The sequence below is a fragment of the Camelina sativa genome, chromosome 15, assembly GCF_030686135.1.
Source record: "Camelina sativa cultivar CO46 ecotype springtype chromosome 15, ASM3068613v1".
Lineage (NCBI taxonomy): Eukaryota > Viridiplantae > Streptophyta > Magnoliopsida > Brassicales > Brassicaceae > Camelina > Camelina sativa.
Window position 1 is genome coordinate 9,591,581 of NC_141894.1, and position 22,454 is coordinate 9,614,034.

Here is a 22,454-nt window from a genome sequence, read left to right on the forward strand (position 1 = left end):
GTAAAGTAACCAATAGACAATATACAAAATCTCGTAATGAGATTCTAACATCTACTTGGCTTTATCAAAGAAAGTGGGAATTACATATACGTGGAAGTTTTTTTTCTTTTCTTTAAGTGGTCAGATTACTCATGGTGTTACTCTTGTTAAAAAAATAATAAAAATATGAGAGAGAAAAGTTAAGAGAGAGTAATCGTTACCTGCTGGAGAATTTTGAGAATTCTTTGAGAAACGGTTCTTTACAAATGTCGTTAATTTATTGGCACATATTTTTAAAAATAAATAATAAATAAAAATGTATAATAAAAATATTTTTTGTTTTGTTTTCTGAGCAATCTTTACCGGTTCTGGACTAAAGATGGTCTAGTGGGATATGATCGTCAATTAGCCGTGTGTAACAATGTTTGTTTAGTAATTTGGACAGGCGTCAGGCGTGTTATATTGCATGTAACATGATTTCATATTCCAATAACTTAACAGAAACCCAAAAGAAATTTTAAGTCTCTTAATTAAAGTCTAAATAAGTTAGAAGATTACGGAAACGTAAGCAAATCTTATGATGCATGGCGACCTTTAACGACCACATCTTCTTTATGATTCAGTCTTATCCACTTACTTCCCTAATCTCTCATACAAAGAACTTGTTTTAGAAAAAGAGCTCGAAGAATTTAAACTAATTAATGACGACCAGAAATTAAAAGCTGATGGCGATCATATGTATTTTGTATGTTTTAACCTTTTGGTCTGTTCCATTTCAAACTAATTTCATTACTATCTAATTATCTGTATATATACAATAAATTTCAAAAGCAAACATGCAATTTAAAAACATTATATAGTGATCAAAACTCAGGACCACCAAAGACTTTTTTTTTCCCTCTGAGACTTTATTTCATAAACAATTAGAATACTGTATTTGAAAATAAGAAGTTGTATGCAAACCATCGTAGATAACACATTTGATCGAAGATCCAGTATCCAGGTAGCTCTTGCAAATTTAAGTATTTTTTGATCAGATAACCCAGATTAATCTTAAGTATTATGATGAATTTACATTTGTACACTTGCTAGTATAGTATTTCTTACATACCCCAAAGAAAACATAGCCAAACGCAACTGGATAATAGTGATTTGCATTATTGCATACAAAACCTATTTAAATATGAATTGTAAGAAACGAGCACGTTTGTAATAATACTATTTACAGAAAATCATGAGACCAATTTTGTTACAGTTTTTTACATGAGAAAAATACTTACATTGATTTTTCAGTATAAAACTAGTGGTAATCCATGTTTATCACCGAAATTTTTTTGTTTAACAAAAACTACATCAATATTGCTCATTTTACACTGCTTTCTTTTCTAATTTATGGTTCGCGATTTCTTCCATTAACAAAAATTACTCGTATTTACAAAGTGTCGAAATGTTTAGGTAGGGCCTTTGCAATGCTAATCAATACGAGTGACTAGAAGCTATACCTTCCTCTGCTTCTGTTAACTCAAGCCTATATTCATCCAACAAGCGATCACATATCAACAGCAACTCATCTGCCAACGGCGGTATTGCCAGGTTACGCCCATCGTTGTAAAGATGAGCATTGTAGTTGATCTGCCAGACATCGCGTCTAAATTGCTTTCGGTCACTGTACTCCATCCTCCGTACCTTATCCCGGATTGTCGAGAGATCCATTGGGCGTTCCACAATGTCAAGATAGTCGCGAGCCTCCTTTTTTGAAACCGGTTTCAAGAAGAGGTATGACACGTTTACTTCTTTGGCTCTCAGTGTGTCTACTATGCTTTCCAAGATGTTTGCTAGGCCAACCTGTTGATAAATGAATTAAGAAGAGAAAACAAAGATGAGTTTCACAGAGCTCACAGGATCATGTATCAGATGTTTTTCATTTTCTGGCAAGACACCGTACCAAAAACCTTTATGTGATGTGAATAATTAATTGGGTAAAACTGTGATTTCCAGTTTGATCTCTCAACAACGGTGCAGACAGACAGACATGTAAACACATAAAAGCAAGCAAGTGAACAAAAGTAAAATATGTAAAGCAAAGAGGATTTTACCTCTCCTTTTTTTCGTCGTTTTGGTTGAGGTACATACTCTTCCCCGTTCCTTTCAATGTCAGAGACACACAGGCTACTGATGTTCTGACCTCTTTCTGACAATCTTCTACGAGGGTAATCTTCTATTATTTCACGTTGCAACATATTTTTCTTCTTGGCTTTTTGTCGTTCCCCTTCCTCCCTCTCACTCCATAATACCTCTTCGTATCTTCTGATCTCAGCTATCTCACTGCGTTCTTCTGATACAGTGATATCATTGTAATCTCTTCTCACCTTTCCTTCCCTGTGCCTATCCATACTCATATCTTGTTCTTTCCGGCACATTCTTTCCTCTTTGCGTCCCCAGTCTAGAAAGTTCTCTGACAATCTGAGTCTCTGCTGCGTCTGAAAATCTGCTATTCTTTTTGTTGTCCTGGACTCAAACTGTGGAGTGTCTCTAAGACTACCGATGTCGTGATCAGTAATCTCTTTTGAACGTTGAATAACAAGTTTCTTCTGCTGATGTTCTCTTTCTGTTGGCGGCCATATAGCGCGATGATGTCTGCAAGATTCAGCTTGATCTTTATCCATACTTAACGATAGCTGTGGAACTGAAATAGTGTGCCTACTTAATGTAGCCTGATTTGGCTCTGTACTAGGTAAGAGTTTTTCAGAAACAGAAGAATTGTGAGACTCGCTCTCCCTTCTCTTTCTGCTAATTGCGAGCCTCAATGATTGGGAAGGACTGTCAGATGCAACCTTTAATTCTTTAAATTTTTCCTTGCTAGATATATTGAGTTTGCTGACTCTAGAAGTCAACTTAGTCCCAGTGTCTATATTGGACACATCTGCTAGCTCAGAATTTCCTGGAGTTTCTGAACAGCGTTTATCTATCAACCCTCCAGCGGGGAGACCCCAGGTGTTGGAAGTTGAATCACCTATTTTCGCAGCTTCATTTACAGAAAGTTTTGTTGCACTTTTTGGAGCAGTCTTCTTGTTCTCAATAGGTTTCAGCCAGACCTCGCCTGATAGATCTGATGAACTTGGTTTTCCAGCAGACTTCTTCATATCTATACTTTTCAGATGCGATTCTGTATTTTCTCTGTATTTTGGGCAGTGTCTATTGGTTTTCATGTGTCCATGCTGGCCATGAAGATAAAGGTCAAAAGTTTTTCTCTTTGAAACAAGTTAAGATTTATAATCTAGTATACCAAGCAATAATACCTGACCACATGCTCCACAGACGAAGCTCGCTCTTGCTGTTTTTCCCCCCTTGAATACCTGGTTTGGACCGAGAGAATAGACAACACCTTAGAGTAACCCGTAAAACATATAGTTTACACATGTTGACTTGATTTTATCATACCTTTTGGTTTACCTTCAGTATTTTGATATTCTTCAGCTTGCCTACAGGATTGCTGATCTCTTTTACCTGTTTACCTCTGGGGGTCTTCAAAATAGCTTTATCAACCTGCCAATTGAGGAGGATACATGATACAAATTTGTCAACACATGCGAGAACTGATGAGTTGACGCAGTCATCGAAAAGAAAATCTGATGCAGATCGGACGTAGCTGAATCCTAGACCCCGTCCAGAGGGATCGCCAACTCCAGTAATTTCCAATCGCTCTATATTTGCTCTGCCCTACTCAAACCCAGAGATGAAAACCAGATAAATGAGCATCAACCCGGCCAAGTAACAAATGCAGGATGTATGAGTCTATGACTAATCAGGAGCATCATATCCACTTCCACTGACAGGATTCAATATGACTCTTTACAAAACTAGAGAAGATAGAGCTGAAATAGGTTTTAGTCTTGCTCGAAGTCATAAAATATAGCTCGAGCTAATCTATAAACGAGAACAGATAAGAACTCACTACATCAAAATTCTCAAATAAGTGATGTTCACCTGAGTTGTACAAATAACAAAATTACGGCTTAGATTCCATGGAGTAGTCTGCAACTCCCTCTCAACACGTGATGCAGCAGCAAGAGTAGTAACTTCATCTGGGAGCTGAGCCAGTGCAGTTGATATGCTAGCAGGCAATGTAAACCGGGTGATCCCTAATTGTTTGAGCCGGTACAGCCCAGCTTGCATACTCTCATAGGAACACACCTAGGCCAGCAAAACATAGAATACCATCTTGAAAAATATGTATTCAAAAATAGCCCTCAAAAGCTCACTATCTGCATCTAAATAGTATAAAACAGACGGCTTGTATTTTAAATATGAAAGAGAGACTTACATCCTCTGGGGCCACCAGATTTTTCAACTCGGGTAGAATCTTGTCAAAATTACGTATCTTGGACCAGTAAGGCTTGCCATTTTTATCCCTCTACATGTTTTAATCCATGTAAAATAGGTCAGAATGATAATATGATATAGAAGCACGCATGATGATGAAAAACAAAGGGTGAAAGAGTACACATGCAACTCTAGATGCCGCTTATGCGCAAGTGAGAATTTGACGAGTACCTCCAAGTCTGCACAAACTTTCATGTTCTTCCTGATGACTGCATCCGATAAGTTTGAAAATAAGAAAGACGGCTCATATGCAGCAATACGGTTGCGAAGCTTAAACTCTCTATACACATAGACCATCATTCTGTTCACCAAATAAGTCTGTAGTTTCTTTGATGCAGGAGACATTATTTCCATTCGCGGTTCCTACAAAAGTATAATCTCAGCATGCCGGAAATATGACATTTAGGAATGAAAGAAACTAAAATGTAAATTGCGACTCATAACTTTGGAACGTGTTCACAAAAAAAAGAAAAAAAAAAACTTTGGAACGTATAGTTCGACTGTAAGTGTAACTCATAACCGACTCTTTTGACTCAGATATTACTAGCACTTCTCTCTGATTACACATTTATTCTAGATTCTTATGGCTCTTCATTACTTCACCAAAATTTTTGCTAGCACACTGACGCCAAAGTACCAACAAAAGTAGCAACGGAAAATGTGGTAGCGTGAAAGCAAAAGGGAATTTAATTTGGTTAGGCCAGTAAGATCTATCGATACACTCCTAAGTCACAAGCATGGAACGTATTGACTCATTCTTCAATATATATAAGCAGTAATTGTTTCCATGGACAGCAATTCTAAGAGAGAAATCTTGTAAAAGGCAAACCTGTTGTCCAACAGCGACTATCTTGTCAATACGCCTTATAGAGAGCTTTCCTTTAGCAGACCGGACCAACAAATAATCTGTTGATTGCAGCCTATGAGGAAAAACAGGTGCTTTGTACATGTTTGTTTCAACAGATGACTGACTGCAACCACTGTGTATTTTCCCAAGGAAAGGGGATTTGTCCCCAGGTTCTAGAATCATCACACTCCCTAAGGTGTCTCTTTGGTTGTGTAGCAAGTTCCCATGTTGATCCTCTGGGGATGACTTCTGATAATACGTGCAAAAATTTGCACCCATTCCTACATTGCTGAGCATCAATGGCCTCTCTTCACAATACCTACACAGTTTAATGAAATCTAAAAGGGGACTAATAAACATAGATCAAGAGCAATAAAGTAGCACAAAAAGTTAAAAAGTTGACATGCAAGTCTCATATAGAAATTTATCTTACTCCATCAAGAAAACATGGCCATCTTGAGTAGATAGGTCAGATTTCTTCTTGAATGCCCCAGGAGGTCTTAAGGATATATTTTCGCCAGGTAGCTTCCATGGCCACAGATGTACCTTAGTACGTAAAATATGGACCAAGGAATTTGGTTGAACATTTTGTTCAGCAAGAGACTTTTCATCCTCAAGTTCCTTTCCCATATAAAACATCTTCACTGCTTCCGTGTCCTTAAAATCTGCAAAACAATTGTAGGAAATGATCTCTAAGATTTGCCAGTGAAACTGATAGTGCAGCATGTTCTCCAAATAGAATCCATGTCATAAAGCGGTAGACAAAAATTGAAAGGAATATAAACAACCTAGCTTTCTAGAAGCCTTGGATTTTAATGAAGAGACAGATTCCTCTCTACCAACGTGTAGTAGTGATCCTTTACCCCCCAGACTCTTCACTATAACTTTCATGGATCCTTGGGTGGGTAAATTTCTTAGCTGCTTGATGGCTAGTGCATTGTCATGTGGATACCACAGAGCTTTGGGCCGGTGAAAATTTGCTTTCTCTATACTGCAATGAGTTAAATCAAAACTTTTTAACATAAATCACTAAAAGAAGGATGTATTATCAAACGATATCCCGTGGCAACATTGAGAGCACATAAGATACACAACGTAACAATGAAGCGTACAAATACAAGAAATATAAAAATGAGTGACTCACTAACTTGCTCAGTTTAATCTTCATCGTCTGCAATTTAATCGCTGGTGCTGAATGAAAAACTCTCAAACTATGTTCGCCATATTTCTTAGCATTTCCTTGCAGCTGAGAGCTTTTCCCATTTGTATAGAATTGGTCATTAGAAATATTGAATTGCCAGCCAGAATTTGATTCACAGCATTCTTGAGAGGTTCCATCCTTGGGTTTTGAAGATTGGGATACAATCATAGATCGGGAATGAAGTTGAAGACTTTCCTCATTATCCGGAACTTCAAAGACCATATGCTCATCTTGAAGATCAAATATTAGTTTAGACCGGCTTATATCTTTATCTGATTCCCATATTATGCTATCTAACCATGCCTCATCCCCCATATCCCTATCTTGCAATTCAAATCCATTCAAGCCCCCAAGAACGTCACCATTAAGCCACTTTATATTTTCCCCTCCAGTATTGTCATTTTCACTACGATGACCCTCATCCCAGTGGGATTCTAACCTTAGAAGTTGTGGATGATGTGTACGTTTATTAGTCATCTCATATGTAGACAGGGAACCTCTTGAGCCAAAAGACTCCAAGGGATTTACAATAAAAGGCATGAGCGTATCATTGTCAGCTTGAGCTTTTTCCCTCCAGAGTTCATCACATTTACGCTTTCTTGTTCAGTCTCTGAATTTGTTACCTGAACCAGCATACTTTCTGACTCAATTCCAGATTTGAAGCTCTCGCCAGAATTACCACTAAATTCAGGAGAATTTTCCCAGAGTATTCGATGTTCCCATTCTTGCTGGTCAAGAGGGAAAATTTCCATTTCTAACTGGGACTGGCAAAGAGATGAATTATTGTTTTTTGAGTCCTGCTTCAACAGTTCATCCGTGATACATGAATCGCTTCCTAGCTTGGTAAATTCTCTTGATTCTGGTGTAGTCCCCCTGACTGTACCAGCTTTAACCAGCTGTGAACCCTCTCTGATTGAAAAGGGAACATCCAGCTGAATTAGATCAGGTTCTTTCACATGAGTGTCAATCCTGCCATGGCTCTTCAGAAGTACTTCCTCATCGTCTTCAACAAGCTCAGAAATATCCATAGATAGGTACTTGTCTATATGAAAGAATGCTATGATGTAAGAGTCCCATACGAAGAGATGAACAATAAACAGAAAGGAATGCGGGGACAAAAAGAAGGAACATTTTTCAGAAAAAGAATGTATGTCATTTTAGAAGCACCAAATATAAATATCTAATATATTCTTTCCAAGAAGAGATTGAGCCACAAAAAGAACTTCTCATGCTTTCAACACCTACTGGCCTTTGGAATTGAACGGAAATACTGAAAATTTTGAGAAAACTTATTGTTGTTTCAGAGTTTAACAAACCAATGGACAACAACAAAATTTTAGAATAAACAAAATTAGTAAGACCGGTCCAGATCACATACCTCTATAAGTGATACATCTGAATTTTCTCTTGTGTCGTTTCTGCCGCCGCGGCTCTTGAATAGAAAATATCTCAGAGAATTGGAAGACGACCATACCATCTTCCAGATACAATGTAGGCAGTGGGGTGACGCTTTTCTTATCCAAGTTACCTTCTGAAATGTCATCCAACTCCTCCTGAATGTTTCAATGAGATCACTAACAGAACAAAATCATCCCACAGCAAAAAAAAATGTTTTCTGAGAACCAAAATCATTCTTGCTGACCTCCTGGACATCTCCTGTGTCCATCTGATCCTCGTTTCCCAAGATGCAAGCCTCTTTTTCATACTCCACGGCTTTTTCCTCGTTCAAGACAACTGCAAAACAATAATGTTTTCTGTCTCATAATCACTATCTCACAAGGACTATAAGAAAAATTCCAGGAGTGGTGATCTCAAGGATTTATGACGCACTTAAGTACAACTTTGCAGAATGCAGGAGATTATTTTACCGAGCTCAAAAAGTGTAAGTGTTGGGAGTATAACTAAACTAAGCCAATTGGAGAGTAATGAAATGACAAAACAAAAGTACAGAATAAAATGTGCTAATCGTTTAGTTCAAGAAATGGCAATTTAAAAAGCAAACCTGGTTCACTCTCTTCAGGAACAAAAGATTTGTCAACTGGCGCGTGTTCCTCCTCTTGTTCTTCTATCTCATCATAATCTTCGTCGTCAAACACAGAAGCTCTGGAATTTAAACTACCCAAAGCAAATGCAGCCGAGAAATACTCCCCTTTTGGCAGTAGATGATCTTCCTCAGTAACTACTTGAACTTCAGGCCCATCATACTCTTCACCATTGTTCTCAGAATCTACAAAACGTATCACCACAAGTCAGTGTAGCTGATGACAAGGATTTGGTAGTCTAAATATATAGTGTCAGTTTTGTAACTGCTATGGGCAGGACTTGTAGAGTATATAAAGACCTCAGACACAAAAAACGTTCTATATACCATTTACGCAAAACTCTGTGCTTCATTATCCCACAATAAGTAGATTATGACTACAGCCAACATAATAGAACGCAACACACTGGTGATAGGAACTTTCTCACTAGACACTAGGGGATACAAAATTTGTAGCAGTAAAGTTGAAATAACAGACCCTAACTACACCTTAAAAAACATGTTCAAGATCAATCAACGCCGCCTCTGTCTCTACTTACTTCAATTAAAAGTGACAAACGCATAATCCGAAAAAAAACAGTCACTAGTCGCGAATTAAGAAACTGCATATATAATAATAACCTGAGGAAGTCTCGTCGTCGTTGGAATCAGACATGTGTATTGCAAGATTGGCGTGAAAAACGAACTACTGAAAAGGTTAAATTGCAGTTTATAAGATCCACGACTCAACAAAAACCCTACAAAGGAACACATACAAATATATCATCATCAAAATTTTCCCGCACACAGTTACAAGAAAGCTGGGAGAACATTACAACAGAAAAAATCAAGAAAATTTCATCAAAAAAAACGACTCAAATTTTTGTTTTTAGGGAAAGAAACGAAGAACAAAAACCCTAGTTGATATCTTAGCCCGAGACGAAATTGGGATTGAAACCCTAATTGAGAGTATGTATGTACATAATACGACATACCCCTCTGCCGTAGGAAGTGAAGCGGAGCTCTCAATTGGGTGGGGATTGGAAGAGACGACGGAGAGAAGAAATCGTCGAGGGTTCAAAGAAGCGGGCGGGGATAATCATCGGAGGTGTGTTTTATATTGGGAAGTTTATAACCCGACCCGAATAAAATTCGTTGTTTCCGGGTCCTATTCTCAATTCGAATACAATTTACTTAAGTAAAACAAAATCCACCAGCTTAGACCATATAACCGGTTTAGACCCACTTTGTTTAATTATGCTATTTAATTTGATCTCGAACTTTGGTATAAGCCGCTGGGTAGTGTATGTAATATTTGTTGATTAAACAATATAATATATTTGAATTATAAATGGGCCCCGTCGTCTTCCTCTTTTTTTCAATTTTTCACTGTTTTTTTAGCCGTTGAATTGTTTTTGGGAAAAAGAAAAGAAAATAGGTTGGTTATTGACGAAAATAACCTCTTGAAGCCTACTTTATTACGGTGAGAATTGAGAAAAGCCCTTTTCCCAAATTCAAATTCAAACAGCGCCTGAAAGTGCAAACAATCTCAGCCGTTCGTTTTGCATCGTCCCTCTTCTTTTAACATTCCTTTCTCCGTCCGGCTTTACTGCTGAAATCATGCAAATCTAGAGATAGAGAGAGATACCTAGAGAGAGACAGAGTGAGTGAGTAAGTGAGATACAGAGAGAGAACTCTTCAGAAGCTCGCGTATTTTGGATTTTGTAGCTCGATTTACATTAACACAGGTGAGATATAAAACCCAACGCGCTCTTTAGCTTTTTTTTTTTTTTTTTTTTTCCATACGAGCTCTTTAGCTTTTAGCTGTTGGATTCGAAAGTTTCTTAATTTCACATTTCTCAGTGTCAATTTCGAACTGGGGTTTTTTTTTTTTTTTTTTTTTTATGAAATCTGCGCTTTTTTAATTTCAGATTTAATGTCAAGGGAGGTCAAGCACGATGACGAAATCGAGAATGTCCCTGAGAATCTCCGAGCTTCGCTTTTGTCTCAAACCACCAACGATTCATTGACGAACCCAACAAAGGAGTTGGGGAGTAAGATCGATCGAACTCCGTCTAAGCCTAGACCTAAGAACCCAGATCCAGCATTGCCTTTACGGACTCCTGATAAGTATCGATCCAGCATTGCTGCCTTGTCTAAGAATCGGTTTGGTTGGGGAGACAAGTGTGATTCCGTCACAAACACAAATGTTGGGTTTTTGAATACGACTCCTAAAACTGGTAGAGTTGTCGGGAGAGCTAATTCGGAGACCAATTCGACACAGAATACGCCTACTAAGAGCGTGTCTAAGCCTCCGGGGTCTTGTTACAGAGGGAAGCTTGATGGGACAGGAGCTGTTAGAGCTGGTGGTTATGCCTCCTTGTATAGAGGGTTGTCTAGTTCTTCTGGGCAAGTTTCAGCAGTTGTTAACACGGTTCAAGTTCCTCACTTTAGCCTTAAGGAGGATCCATCTTTCTGGATGGATCATAATGTACAGGTACCAATTTTGTCCAGTATACATCTAGGTTCATTAGCTGCACCAAATTGACTTCTTTTAACAGAAATGCCTATTTTGTATTCGATTTTTTGAAGTGTTGGTTAGGGGTGGCAGTCATTGATGGTTACTGAATGTTTTGCAGATTCTTATACGTGTTCGACCGCTTAATAGCATGGAGAAGGGTACAAATGGGTACAGTAGGTGCTTAAAGCAAGAAAGTTCGCAGTGCGTAGCATGGATTGGACCACCTGAAACACGGTTTCAGTTTGATCACGTGGCGTGTGAGACAATTGACCAGGTAAGACTTAACGAAAGATGAAAATTGGTTTCCTTTTATTCGTATATACTGTATGAAGTTTTTTTTTGTTTTTGCATCCTAAATTTGTAGGAAACCCTTTTTCGGGTAGCCGGTCTGCCCATGGTGGAAAATTGCTTGTCTGGCTACAACAGCTGTATATTTGCATATGGCCAGGTATATTCTTATGTCATTCTAGAGATAGATTATGAGAGTGATCTATTACCTCTGGGTCAGGCTCAAGCTTTCAACACTAGCAAGTTTATTTCTGTTGAGCCTTGTGTTTTCTAGTGACCATGGTAGAGCTGTTTTTGTGATAGCTCGTAAAGGTGTCCAATTTTAGGTAATTTGGTGATAGTTATGCGGAATCATTTGAAAATTCTTACAAGGTTGCAATGAGATGAGATAGTTAAGTTTTCAGAGTAGGACTGAGTGGAATTAGTTTCCTTCGTTGGAGTTAAGTTTTCAGTTCCTAACTTATTATAATTTGTTGAGATTGTGCAGACAGGAAGTGGGAAAACATATACAATGCTGGGGGAAGTTGGTGATTTAGAAGTTAAACCAAGTCCCAACAGAGGAATGATGCCTCGGATATTTGAGTTTTTATTTGCAAGAATACAAGCTGTAATTCTCTTATGATATAGCTTTTTTCCATTTCTATTACTGTGATATCTTAACTTTGCTAATTGCATCTTGCTTCGCTGTTCTTGTTGCAGGAGGAAGAGAGCAGAAGAGACGAGAGACTTAAATACAATTGCAAATGCTCTTTCCTTGAGATTTACAATGAACAAATTACAGACCTTCTTGAACCATCTTCAACAAATTTGCAGGTAACTTTTATATTTTGTTGGTCAAAGTGCAATACATGCGCAAGGCTTAGTTCTCTAAAGTGTTTTCACTTTTTAGCTTCGGGAGGACATTAAGAGCGGTGTCTATGTGGAAAATCTGACTGAATGTGAAGTACAAAGTGTTCAAGACATCTTAGGGCTTATCACACAGGTTAGTACCGCCCTCTCCCAAACATATTTGTTTTATGTTAATGTTCCTGAAATCTCATCTGTTGTACGATAGGGTTCTATGAATCGAAAAGTCGGAGCCACAAATATGAATAGAGAGAGTAGTCGATCACATAGTGTATTTACATGCGTGATCGAGAGCAGATGGGAAAAAGACTCAACAGCTAATATGCGTTTTGCAAGACTGAACCTGGTTGATCTCGCTGGATCAGAAAGGTATTTATGGTGCGGTTTGCTTTGTATTGCCTTAAAAACCTCATCTAACATTGTGCATTCTGTCACAGGCAGAAGACTTCTGGCGCTGAGGGTGACCGCCTAAAAGAAGCTGCTAGTATCAATAAATCATTGTCCACACTAGGGTATACCCTAGGAATAGTTTGATCCGTTGCATAAATCATTTTCTCAACTAGTTGTTATATTAAATTCTGCTATTTGTTATTATTGATTGCAGACATGTAATTATGGTTCTTGTGGATGTGGCAAATGGTAAACCAAGGCATATTCCATATCGTGATTCCAGGCTGACATTTCTTCTTCAGGTTACATCTAAATTCATTTCCTTTCTTCACTTAAGTTGGAATCTATCCTTTCATGTCACTATAACGGTAATTATTTCATCTACAGGACTCACTGGGTGGCAATTCTAAAACAATGATAATTGCTAATGCCAGTCCTTCCGTCAGGTATTCTTTCAACGCTAGTTTGATATAGTATTGCATTAACTCCTACAGTTAGTAAGGACTTCAACTTATTGCTTCTATGCACTATTACCTGCAGTTGTGCAGCAGAGACGCTAAATACTCTTAAATTTGCTCAGAGAGCAAAGCTAATCCAGAACAATGTCAGTCTGCACTGTAATCCATATTGTAAGCTTTGAGGGATATGAATCATGAATAACCTTTGGATAACTATTATGTTTTATACTATCTAGGCTGTAGTCAACGAAGATTCCAACGAGGATGTCCTGGAACTACGCCGTCAAATCCGACTTTTAAAGGTGTAACATTTTAGACTGCCAAAGTGCTTTTTATGTGAAGCTATAAAAAAGCTAAGACAAATTTTGTGTGTGCGGAACAGGAAGAGCTTTCCCTCCTCAAGCGCCAGAACATTTCCAGGGCGTTGTCATTTGGATCAGCAACAACCAACTTCGCAGAACTACAAGTCGATTCTCCATCAAGTGAAATGCACGAGGTAGGACATAAGCAGGCTGGTAACTCGCTTGTGTATGAATCTGGAGGCTGTGTAAGGATGTCTAGAAAGCAGGTATACTAAGTTACTAACTTTGAGAAATTATGTTAGGTTTTACTGGGATTCATATGCCTTTGCCTTGTGATTCCACTAAGAATTTATATATATTTATACAAATCAGTTGAAATCTTTGGAGATAACACTCGCTGGCTCATTGAGAAGAGAAAATGTGGCTGATGCTTCAATTAAGAAGCTTGAAGCTGAGATAGAGCATTTAAATCGTCTGGTAATTTTTTCTCACCTACACTGTTCCCATTCCCACTTATGTTTCAGAAATCGCCTGAATCTATTTATGATATCATTAGGTTCGACAAAGGGAGGAAGATACTAGGAGCACAAAAATGATGCTTAGGTTTCGAGAAGACAAGATACAGAGGCTGGAATCACTTCTTGGCAACCATATATCTGGAGATTCTTTTTTGCTGGAAGAGAATAGCATTTTGTCAGAAGAGATTCAACTGCTTCAAGCTAAAATTGATAAAAATCCTGAATTGACTCGCTTTGCCCTGGAAAACATAAGGCTTCTGGACCAACTTAGAAGGTGATAAATCTTCAGGAAACATCTAACGCTAAAGTTAAAGATAATGTGTGCTTTTTTATATAAAAGTGTTTTGTTATTATGCAGATTTCAAGAGTTTTATGAGGAAGGTGAGAGAGAAATTCTACTGGGCGAAGTCTCAAATCTGCGGAACCAGGTGCCTCTAGTTAGCACAATATCCTGGTGATGCACTCTTGTTTTTGATTGCGATGCCATCCTTAACCTTAGCTATTAATTTTGCAGCTCTTCCAGTTTCTTAATGAAAACTCTGACCGGCAAAAACATGTTGATGATGAAATAGAGCCACAGGTTACATATATTCACCTATTTTTATACGTTAAATCTCTTAATATGCCGAATAATTATGCGCCATTGCTTGCTTGTCAATAATCTTGTTGTATCTGCTATGGTACAGGGTGCATTACTTAGGAGTAAAGAAAATTGTTCTCTACAGGAGGAGGTCGATTCACTTTCTTTCTCATAAGTCATTCTCCTATTTTCTTTCTAATCTATATTTTCAATTTCAGTTTCTTAACGTATTTCTATTGCAGTTAAAAAAGACCTGTTACGAACTTGAGAAATGTAGAAGTAACCTTGGTTCTTGCTTGGAAGAGAATGCAAAGCTTAGTAGGTTAGCAAATCTGATTTGATAATTCTTTTTTGTTTCCTTTTATATGGCAACTGAGTTCTCATTTTCTCCATACCCCTGACAAGTCTTCTTGCCTTTCTTCTGCAGAGATATCCAAGATCTACAGGTCATGGTCGAAAATATCAGAGCTTGCACACCTGATGAAAATAGCATTGCGAACAAACAAAAGGTCTGCACAATAAGAACAGTGTGGTTTAGTAATCTGCACAACCATCTATGATATTGTTTCTGCAGGTTACCATTGAGCGTTTTCACTAAACAGTTGAATGTTGCCTAAAAACTGCAGGCCCTGTTGGAAACTCAAAATGTTGAGCGGAACAAAACACTTGCTGGTCAGCAGGTCAATTATGTAGAAGAAATCATCAAATTGCAGCTTGATTTGGATGTACTAAAAATTATACTCGATGAGGAAAGAACATTACGTGGTGATTCAGAAGCACAGGCAGTTCGCTTGAAATTTGATATTGGAGAGTTGAAGGACCAACTACTTTTGATTAGCAAGCAGCAAGAAAATGTATATAGTGAGCTGGGGGAGACAAAGTCTGTAGTTGAAGCTCTTGAATCGCAAAACATTATATTGATCCGAGAAGCAGTGGAGTTGAGGAGAATTAAGGAGAACTATATCGAGCTTTTACAAAAACAAGAGCTTGACATCCCAGCAATGAAGTCCAAACAGTGCAATGAGTTCAAAGATATTCCTGCAGAGAACAATGCAATTGATACAAAGTTTAAAAAGATGCAAGCATCTCTTGAAAAAGCTAAGAGGTTGAACATGTTGTACAAGAGTGATATCGCTTCTAAGGCATGTGGAGATGAAGAAATGGAAAAAGTTTGCAAGCAAGCTGAAGCTGCAACTGCGGAGGTGATTGTCTGTTTGCAGAATGAGCTTGAAGTTCTTCAGAAGGAGGTCAGTGATTTCCAATTAAAAGAAAACGTCACTGAAAAGCAGGTACAGTTTTTAGAAGCTCAGATGGAGGAGCTGCAGGATAACTTACGAGACACGATTATGGACAACGAGCAGTTGCAAGAAAAGCTCCGAGGCAAAGACATGGAACTACAGATCATCTCAAATGAAATGGAACTTCTCACATCTGAGCTTGAAGAAATTCTGCTGAATGGGAATGAAGGCCTTACAGATGCGTGTTACCAGGCTGATCTTATATCGGGTTCCTTACCAGATAGAAGGATATGGATATCTGAACAGGTTGGCGGATTAAGAAGAACACTTTCTGAGAGGGAATTAATGATTGAAGATCTTGAAAGTTGTTTGGAGGATGCCAATAAAAAGCAATGTGATATAGAATCCATGTTGACGTCTCTTAGAGGGGCAGCAATAGTAATGAATGAAGCGCACCAGAGAGAGTACGAGGAAAAGGAGACACTCTTGAAATCGCAGTTGTGCACAAAAACAGAGATCATATCAAAGCTTCAAGAGAAGCTCAAAATGGCTGAAAGGTTGATTTGTGAAGCATCAGATTGTGCAACAGCGTCTCTAATAATTGTCAACCGCTATTCTGAGGTAACCGAATCCCATACTTTTGAGTTGAAGCAAAAGGATTTTCAGCTTGCGGAATCCGCTGGAACAATTCTTTCTCTGAAGCAACAAGTACAAGATTTGGAAACAACCTGTAAGGAATTTAGAAGCAAACTTATACAGGAAGAAAAAAATGCTTCTGCTATAGCACAAAAGCTTGAAGAAATTGAGGAGACTGGCATTTCGGCAATGAAAGAGAAGCTTTCTGAGCTCAAGGGTGGCGTGTCTGGACTGAGATCATGCATAAATATGTGTCAAGAGCATGACAAATACACTGAGGCAGAGAAGTCATTAGGTTCTCCACTCCACTGTAGTGAAGGACAGGTGAGCTGAAAACTTTCTTAATTAACGATCATGCCTTATTATGTATAGTAGTGTGCTTAGTCCTTTACTTGAATTTTTTTTCAAACAGGAACTTGGAAAGAATGTAGTTGTCTCCTCTTGCATAGAGAATACTCCAAACAACAACCATACAGAGTCCATGAGGTTGACCAGCAAGGTGTCAAGTGAGAGAGGTAAAGTGATCATACTGCTAAAGCAAGAAATGGAATATGCACTTGTAAGCTTGAAGGAGGTTCAAGTTGAGATGGCCAAACTCCAGGGTGAGAAGGAAGAGCTAAAGGCATCTGAGAAAAGAAGCTTAAGCAACTTGAACGATCTTGCTGCACAGTTTTGTAACCTTGAAACTGTGATGAATAACATGCAAGAACAATATGAGCACAAGGTGGAAGTCACAGATCATAAACTTAAGGCAAGTAACTGTTTATTTTTGTCCCTTTCAAATTTATTTTTCTCATTCTGAGTCATATGGGACTCTGCATTTATGGTTTCACCTATTATTGACATCTCTCAGATGCTATATATTTTCTCTCTGTATTTCTGAAATTCTTAGGAAATTTTACAGACTTTGGAGCATGAATTAGCTAAGATGAAGATAGATGCTGACCAAGAATATGTAGAAAACTTGTGTGTTCTTAAGAAATTTGAGGAGGCTCAAGGGATTATTAAAGATGCAGATATCACAGTCAATGAACTCATAACAGCGAACAAAAAGATGAAATTTGACCTGGAGAAGCAGAAAAAAAGGGAAATCAGCTTGGTTGGAGAGAAAAACGCCTTAGATGACAAGCTGCAGGAGCTGGAATCCATAAATGTCAAAGATAATGAGAAACTTGCGTACCTTGAGAAACTATTCGGGTCAAGTTTGATGGGAATAGGAAATCTGGTCGAAGAGCTGGAAACTGTTGTCAGAAAATTACAAGATGAGTCGTCGGTGGCCTTGACTGGCATGGCCAATGATTTATCTGAGTTGAAGTCTTGGGTTTCAGATACAAACTCAGCTAGATTGTTCCTTGAGGATATCTGGTCAGAAATAATCATGAAGGATTGTGCTCTCTCAGTTCTACACCTATGCCATATGGGGGTTTTGTTAGAAACAGTTACAGGGATCAATACCGAAAATGGTCTGCTTCAACGTGGTCTGTGTGTATCAAACTCTTCCATAGCCGGATTAAGAAATAACAATCTAAGGTTAAGAAGGGAGCTTGAAATGTTTGCAAATCTGAAGGGCAAACTACTGACTGATATAAAGAATGGTTTTGAGAGAATTTCGAGAAGTGAAGAAGCAACTAATCTGCTTACTACAAAATTAAGCAGTTTTGATCAGAAAATTTCAGGGCTACAGTACCAGGAGGAGCTGATGTTGCAAAGATCTAACAGCATGGGGTCTCAGCTTGATATTTTGCTGAAAGAAATAGATTTGAGCAATGGGAACCTTGCAGAAACTCTGTTGGAGCAAGAGCTGCATCTGAATCAGAAAGATGATTTCTTTGACACCGAAGTTCAGCTTTATTTCATGGACCTTTGCTCAAAGGATGTTGAGTCAGTTGTTCTGGCGCAAACAGTAAAAGAATATTCTTCTCGTCTAGCAGTTGTAGATAGAGAGCTTCTTGATCATCATGCCATCGTTGAGGATCTTAAAGAGAAACTGTTTGTTTCCCAAGTGGAGAGTGAGCTCAAAGACCAACGTCTGGTTGATAACAAATTGGAGACCGTTTCAGTGAAACAAAAGGTGACTGAAGCACAAAGTAAAATCAAGGTTCTCTCATCGGATCTTGATCACAGTGTACAAAAAATCGCTGAAATGGACGAAGTAAACAAGGTGTTTGGAGAAAGAGTCTTCTTCTTGGAGTCTCGCATCACTGGGATACAGCAAGAATTGGCGATGAAAGCTTCTGAACTTTACAGTCTCCAACATTCCCAGTCAGTCACGGCAGAAGAATTGGATATCAAAGAAAGGGATTTACAAGTTTATGCTGACGCTGTCAGTTCGTTGAAGAAGGAAAACATCTCCCTTAAGAACAAGGTCATACATTTTGGTGAAGATCAATTTAAAGCACTAGATGTTACGAGGCTAAGCATTGCCAAATGCACACATTTAGCTGAAGATAGCAGGATACTGGAGAAACTAACCAGAGATGGTCTAGTTATTTCTGATAAAATGTTGCAACTGATGTGTGAAAACTTCAATAAGGCTTCAGAATTCGCAGATACTGTTCAATCTTTGCAGATTGATGTACAAGACTTGTTGTCTGAGAATCTGAATCTCCACGATGAGCTTTTGAGAAAGGATGATGTTCTAAAGGGGTTGTCTTTTGACCTCAGCCTACTACAAGAATCTGCTTCGAATTCCAGGGACAAGAAAGATGAAACAAAGGAAATCATGGTTCATGTTGAAGCTTTAGAAAAGACACTAGCATTGAAAACCTTTGAACTAGAAGATGCCGTTTCTCACGCCCAAATGCTTGAAGTTCGACTGCAAGAGAGCAAGGAAATAATCTGCAACCTTGAAGTGGATACTGAAAAGGTAAGGAAGTGTCAACGAAAGCTGTCAGCGGAAAATAAAGACATTAGAGCGGAAGCTGAAGCTCTCATGACAGAAAAAAGCTCTCTAGAGGAGGAGCTGATCCAGAAAAATAAGGTATCGGAAAGCATGGAGATGGAGCTCTTTAATCTAAGAAATGCTCTCGGACAATTGAATGATACAGTTGAGTTTACCCAGAAAAAACTGAATGAGGCCATCGATGACAGGGATAATCTCCAAGATGAGGTTTTGTATCTGAAAGAAGAATTCAGGAAGATGAAATCTGAGGCTAAAGAAATGGAAGCTAGGTACATAGAAGCTCAACAGGTAGACAACAACACAGTTAGACTTGACACGACATGTCCATTTTCTTATTCCTTTTTGCAATACTTACTTAACTTCTCACAGATTGCTGAATCAAGAAAGATATATGCCAATGAGAGAGAAGAAGAAGTGAAGCTATTAGAAGGATCAGTTGAGAAACTTGAGTATACTATCAATGTTCTTGAAAACAAGGTTAGAGCTAATCTTTCTTTACCATGTAACAGCTTATTTTAATCGATGTGTTTAATTTTCTGACGGAGACGTTTTTCAATAGGTTAATGCTGTCAAAGGTGAAGCTGAAAGACAGCGTCTGCAAAGGGAGGAGCTGGAAATGGACCTTCATACCATACGCCAGCAGATGGAAAGTGCTAGAAATTCTGATGGGGAAATAAAAAGGTTAGAAAAGTGTAAGCAACCTAAAATATAGGTATATGTTTAAACTTTAAAGCAACTCATTTCCTATTTTGCATGGTCAAAGAATTCTAGATGAAAAGCATATTGATCTTGAGAAAGCTAAAAAGCATATAGAAGCGCTTGAGAGAAATACGGCTGACCAAAAGACCGAGGTAACAAAATTTCTTATTTTAAACAGGGGATGGATCCTTAATGATAGTCTCAGAGTTTTCTGATCGTATATGTATGTTTACTCTGCAACAGATTTCTCAACTCAGTGCGCATATCTCGGAATTGAATTTGCATGCTGAGGCTCAGGCTAGAGAATACATGCATAAGGTAAAGATGGTTCCTAATTGATTGACTACCCTTAAAAGCTTACCAAAAGACTGGCATTACTAAGACTGATCCATTGCAAACAGTTCAAGGAGTTGGAAGCAATGGCTGAGCAAGTAAAGCCAGAAATCCATGCTTCTCAAGCTATAGATTCTTCATTGAGTAAAGGTTCAGGGAAACCTCGGGGTTCTGGCTCTCCTTTCAGATGCATAGGGTTGGGAATTGCACAACAAATGAGATCTGAGAAGGATGAGGAGCTTTCTGCTGCAAGGCTACGAATTGAGGAGCTTGAAACTGTAGTTGCAACCCGGCAGAAAGAGGTAACTAGTCGAAAATGTTAGCTATATGTTATATTGGAACGTTTGGCATGCACATGGTATTTATTATCTAATCTCGTATTTCTGCTCCCAGATATTTTTATTGAATTCGAAACTCGCCAAGGTGGATAGCATGACCCATGATATTAATCGAGTTTTGCTGGGTGTCAAACAGAATTGTTCGGTAAGTAGTTATTTAACTTTTTTTTTTTTCCCCATGTTGTGTATAGCTTTAACATGTTTCTGCCTATGTAATGAAAAATAAAGAAAGATCTTTAATCTCTGTGGAACCTAACCTAGTTACATTAGTCATTGTCTTGTTGTTCCTCTATTGTAGAAACCGCTAAATGGTAACTGAAAGTCAATGACCCTGTTTCCTTCTTCCGCCTTTTTTTGCAGTCATTCTTGGATAGTCAACAAGTATTGAAGATAGCAGAGATGCTTCAACTTAATAGTTCAGATTCACGAGAAAGGGTAATTTTTCTTTGGATAGAACTCCAGCAAGAAAGATTAATAAGTTTTTGATAATAACCAAACTTCTTGTGTCTGAAATTTTATGTAAATAGGATCTTGAAGTCTCTCATCTCAAGCAGAAAATTAATGAATACAATGAGGAAAGGCAAGGGTAAGCAAGTGATGTACTCTGCCAAATCTTCACTAGCAGAAATATGGATTGTGGCCAGTTCCAGATGTTATATCATAGTTTCTTATACAATATCTCAATGCAGATGGATAGAGGAAATCGACGGAAAGCAGACAGATTTAGTTACTGCGCAGATAAAACTCGAGGAACATCGGCAGCATGAGCAGCTGCTTAAGAAAGAAAATGAATTACTTAAGGTTGGAAAATTAGGCACCAGTTTTTTATTTTACTGTTACACATTATACAAAATAAGTTAGTCGCCACAGAACGTATCTTAATCTTGTTACTTTCAACAGAAGGAGAATGTTAGTCATAAAAGAAAAGTGATAGAACTTGAAGGGGAAATGAAGAAGCTATCGTCCCATCGAAACCCTGAGTGGAGAACTCGTGATCAAGCTCGAATCAAGGCAAGAAATCTCTAACTTGCAATACTTCTCTGTGTAGAGATATAGTTATTCTTCTTTATTCTGGTACTTATTACCCTTTCCTTTGGTGTCATATGCAATAGGAAGAAAACAGTGTGTTAAAACTTCAGCTTGATGAGCTCAATTTGAAGTTACGGCGAGCAGATGTGAGTGTTTCTCGTGCCAAAGAAGAGCTTGCTTGGTACCGAGCGTCGTCTGGAAAGAACCTACATTCAAACCTTGACAAGACGCATCAGTTAAGTACCAAACTGAAGGAAACTGAAGAGGATAGAATGCGGCTTGCTCAGAAGCTATTAGGTCTCTGTACCAGTATCCTCAAGGTAACAACAGTCATAGATTCTCGCTATAATAAGCTCTGCAACTCCAATGATCTAAAACTCCAAAACAACATCTTTGTGTGGACTCAAAATTCCCTCAGGCAGCCGGTGTAACAGGAGAAGACATTACAGACATAAACCCTGAAGTTGCTGAAGAGGCTCTCGAACAGCTCAAGACAAAACTTAGTTTACTTGAAAGTGAACTAGACCACTTTAGATTAAAGGTAATTAAGATATATTTCCATTTGAAGCTTCGATTCTGTTCACAGATAAGTTTTAAGAGAGGCTTGTAAACTCTTGATGCAGGGAAAAGCAAAGAGCAGAAGAAGTAGGAATCCAGAGAGAAAGATGCCTTCAATGCCTTCGCCTCGAAGATCATGGAGCCAGAGTCCAAGAAGTATGTCTCAGGTTCCTTTTTTCTCTTCTTTAGACAGGTGAAAGAATGATATGTTTGTACGAGAACACAGTCATTGTACATATATGAATGTTCTTATGTAACTGTTATACTTAGATTGGTAAATAAAATTTATGTAACCTCGTCCATCCTGATTTGTATTTTCTCTAAGAATATTGAGTGTTCAAGTTTGATATGGTTAGAAAAAGTGGTGGCGCTATAATATAGGATGGGG

General features: G+C 38.3%; 1 protein-coding gene and 1 pseudogene across 4 annotated transcripts; one reads left to right on the plus strand and one right to left on the minus strand.

Moving 5' to 3' along the window:
• Positions 1–1,185: 1,185 nt before the first annotated feature.
• LOC104746292 (transcription initiation factor TFIID subunit 1b-like) lies at positions 1,186–9,561 on the minus strand (annotated as a pseudogene). The gene is made up of 16 exons (XR_015581380.1): positions 9,426–9,561; positions 9,073–9,188; positions 8,413–8,637; positions 8,053–8,144; positions 7,789–7,963; positions 6,358–7,452; positions 5,998–6,200; positions 5,643–5,874; positions 5,192–5,528; positions 4,534–4,725; positions 4,304–4,393; positions 3,967–4,173; positions 3,421–3,699; positions 3,279–3,335; positions 2,076–3,197; positions 1,186–1,824 (listed from the first exon to the last, which is right to left on the minus strand). The product of XR_015581380.1 is annotated as a transcription initiation factor TFIID subunit 1b-like (transcript).
• Positions 9,562–9,940: 379 nt separating this feature from the next.
• Positions 9,941–22,427, plus strand: LOC104748311 (kinesin-like protein KIN-12D). Of its 3 annotated transcripts, XM_087488884.1 has the most exons (38): positions 9,941–10,178; positions 10,362–10,927; positions 11,070–11,225; positions 11,316–11,399; positions 11,727–11,846; positions 11,939–12,052; positions 12,129–12,221; positions 12,294–12,454; positions 12,523–12,597; positions 12,690–12,777; positions 12,863–12,921; positions 13,016–13,079; positions 13,170–13,235; positions 13,316–13,501; positions 13,608–13,712; positions 13,792–14,027; positions 14,112–14,181; positions 14,268–14,333; positions 14,440–14,484; positions 14,576–14,655; positions 14,761–14,842; positions 14,960–16,531; positions 16,620–16,958; positions 17,112–19,187; positions 19,269–19,397; positions 19,479–19,586; positions 19,669–19,790; positions 19,873–19,960; positions 20,052–20,126; positions 20,210–20,443; positions 20,535–20,624; positions 20,840–20,914; positions 21,007–21,065; positions 21,169–21,280; positions 21,380–21,490; positions 21,592–21,828; positions 21,927–22,049; positions 22,132–22,427. In XM_087488884.1, the coding sequence occupies exons 2-38, from the start codon at positions 10,367–10,369 to the stop codon at positions 22,261–22,263; spliced, it is 8,193 nt and encodes a 2,730-aa protein (XP_087345010.1). In that variant the 5' UTR covers positions 9,941–10,178; positions 10,362–10,366; the 3' UTR covers positions 22,264–22,427. The 3 variants fall into 3 exon arrangements, 2 of the variants coding, with proteins under 2 accessions (XP_087345010.1, XP_087345009.1); XM_087488883.1 differs by having other exon boundaries at positions 17,112–19,397; XR_015582447.1 differs by lacking the exons at positions 21,592–21,828; positions 21,927–22,049; positions 22,132–22,427 and having other exon boundaries at positions 19,298–19,397; positions 21,380–21,406.
• The last annotated feature ends 27 nt before the right edge of the window (positions 22,428–22,454 follow it).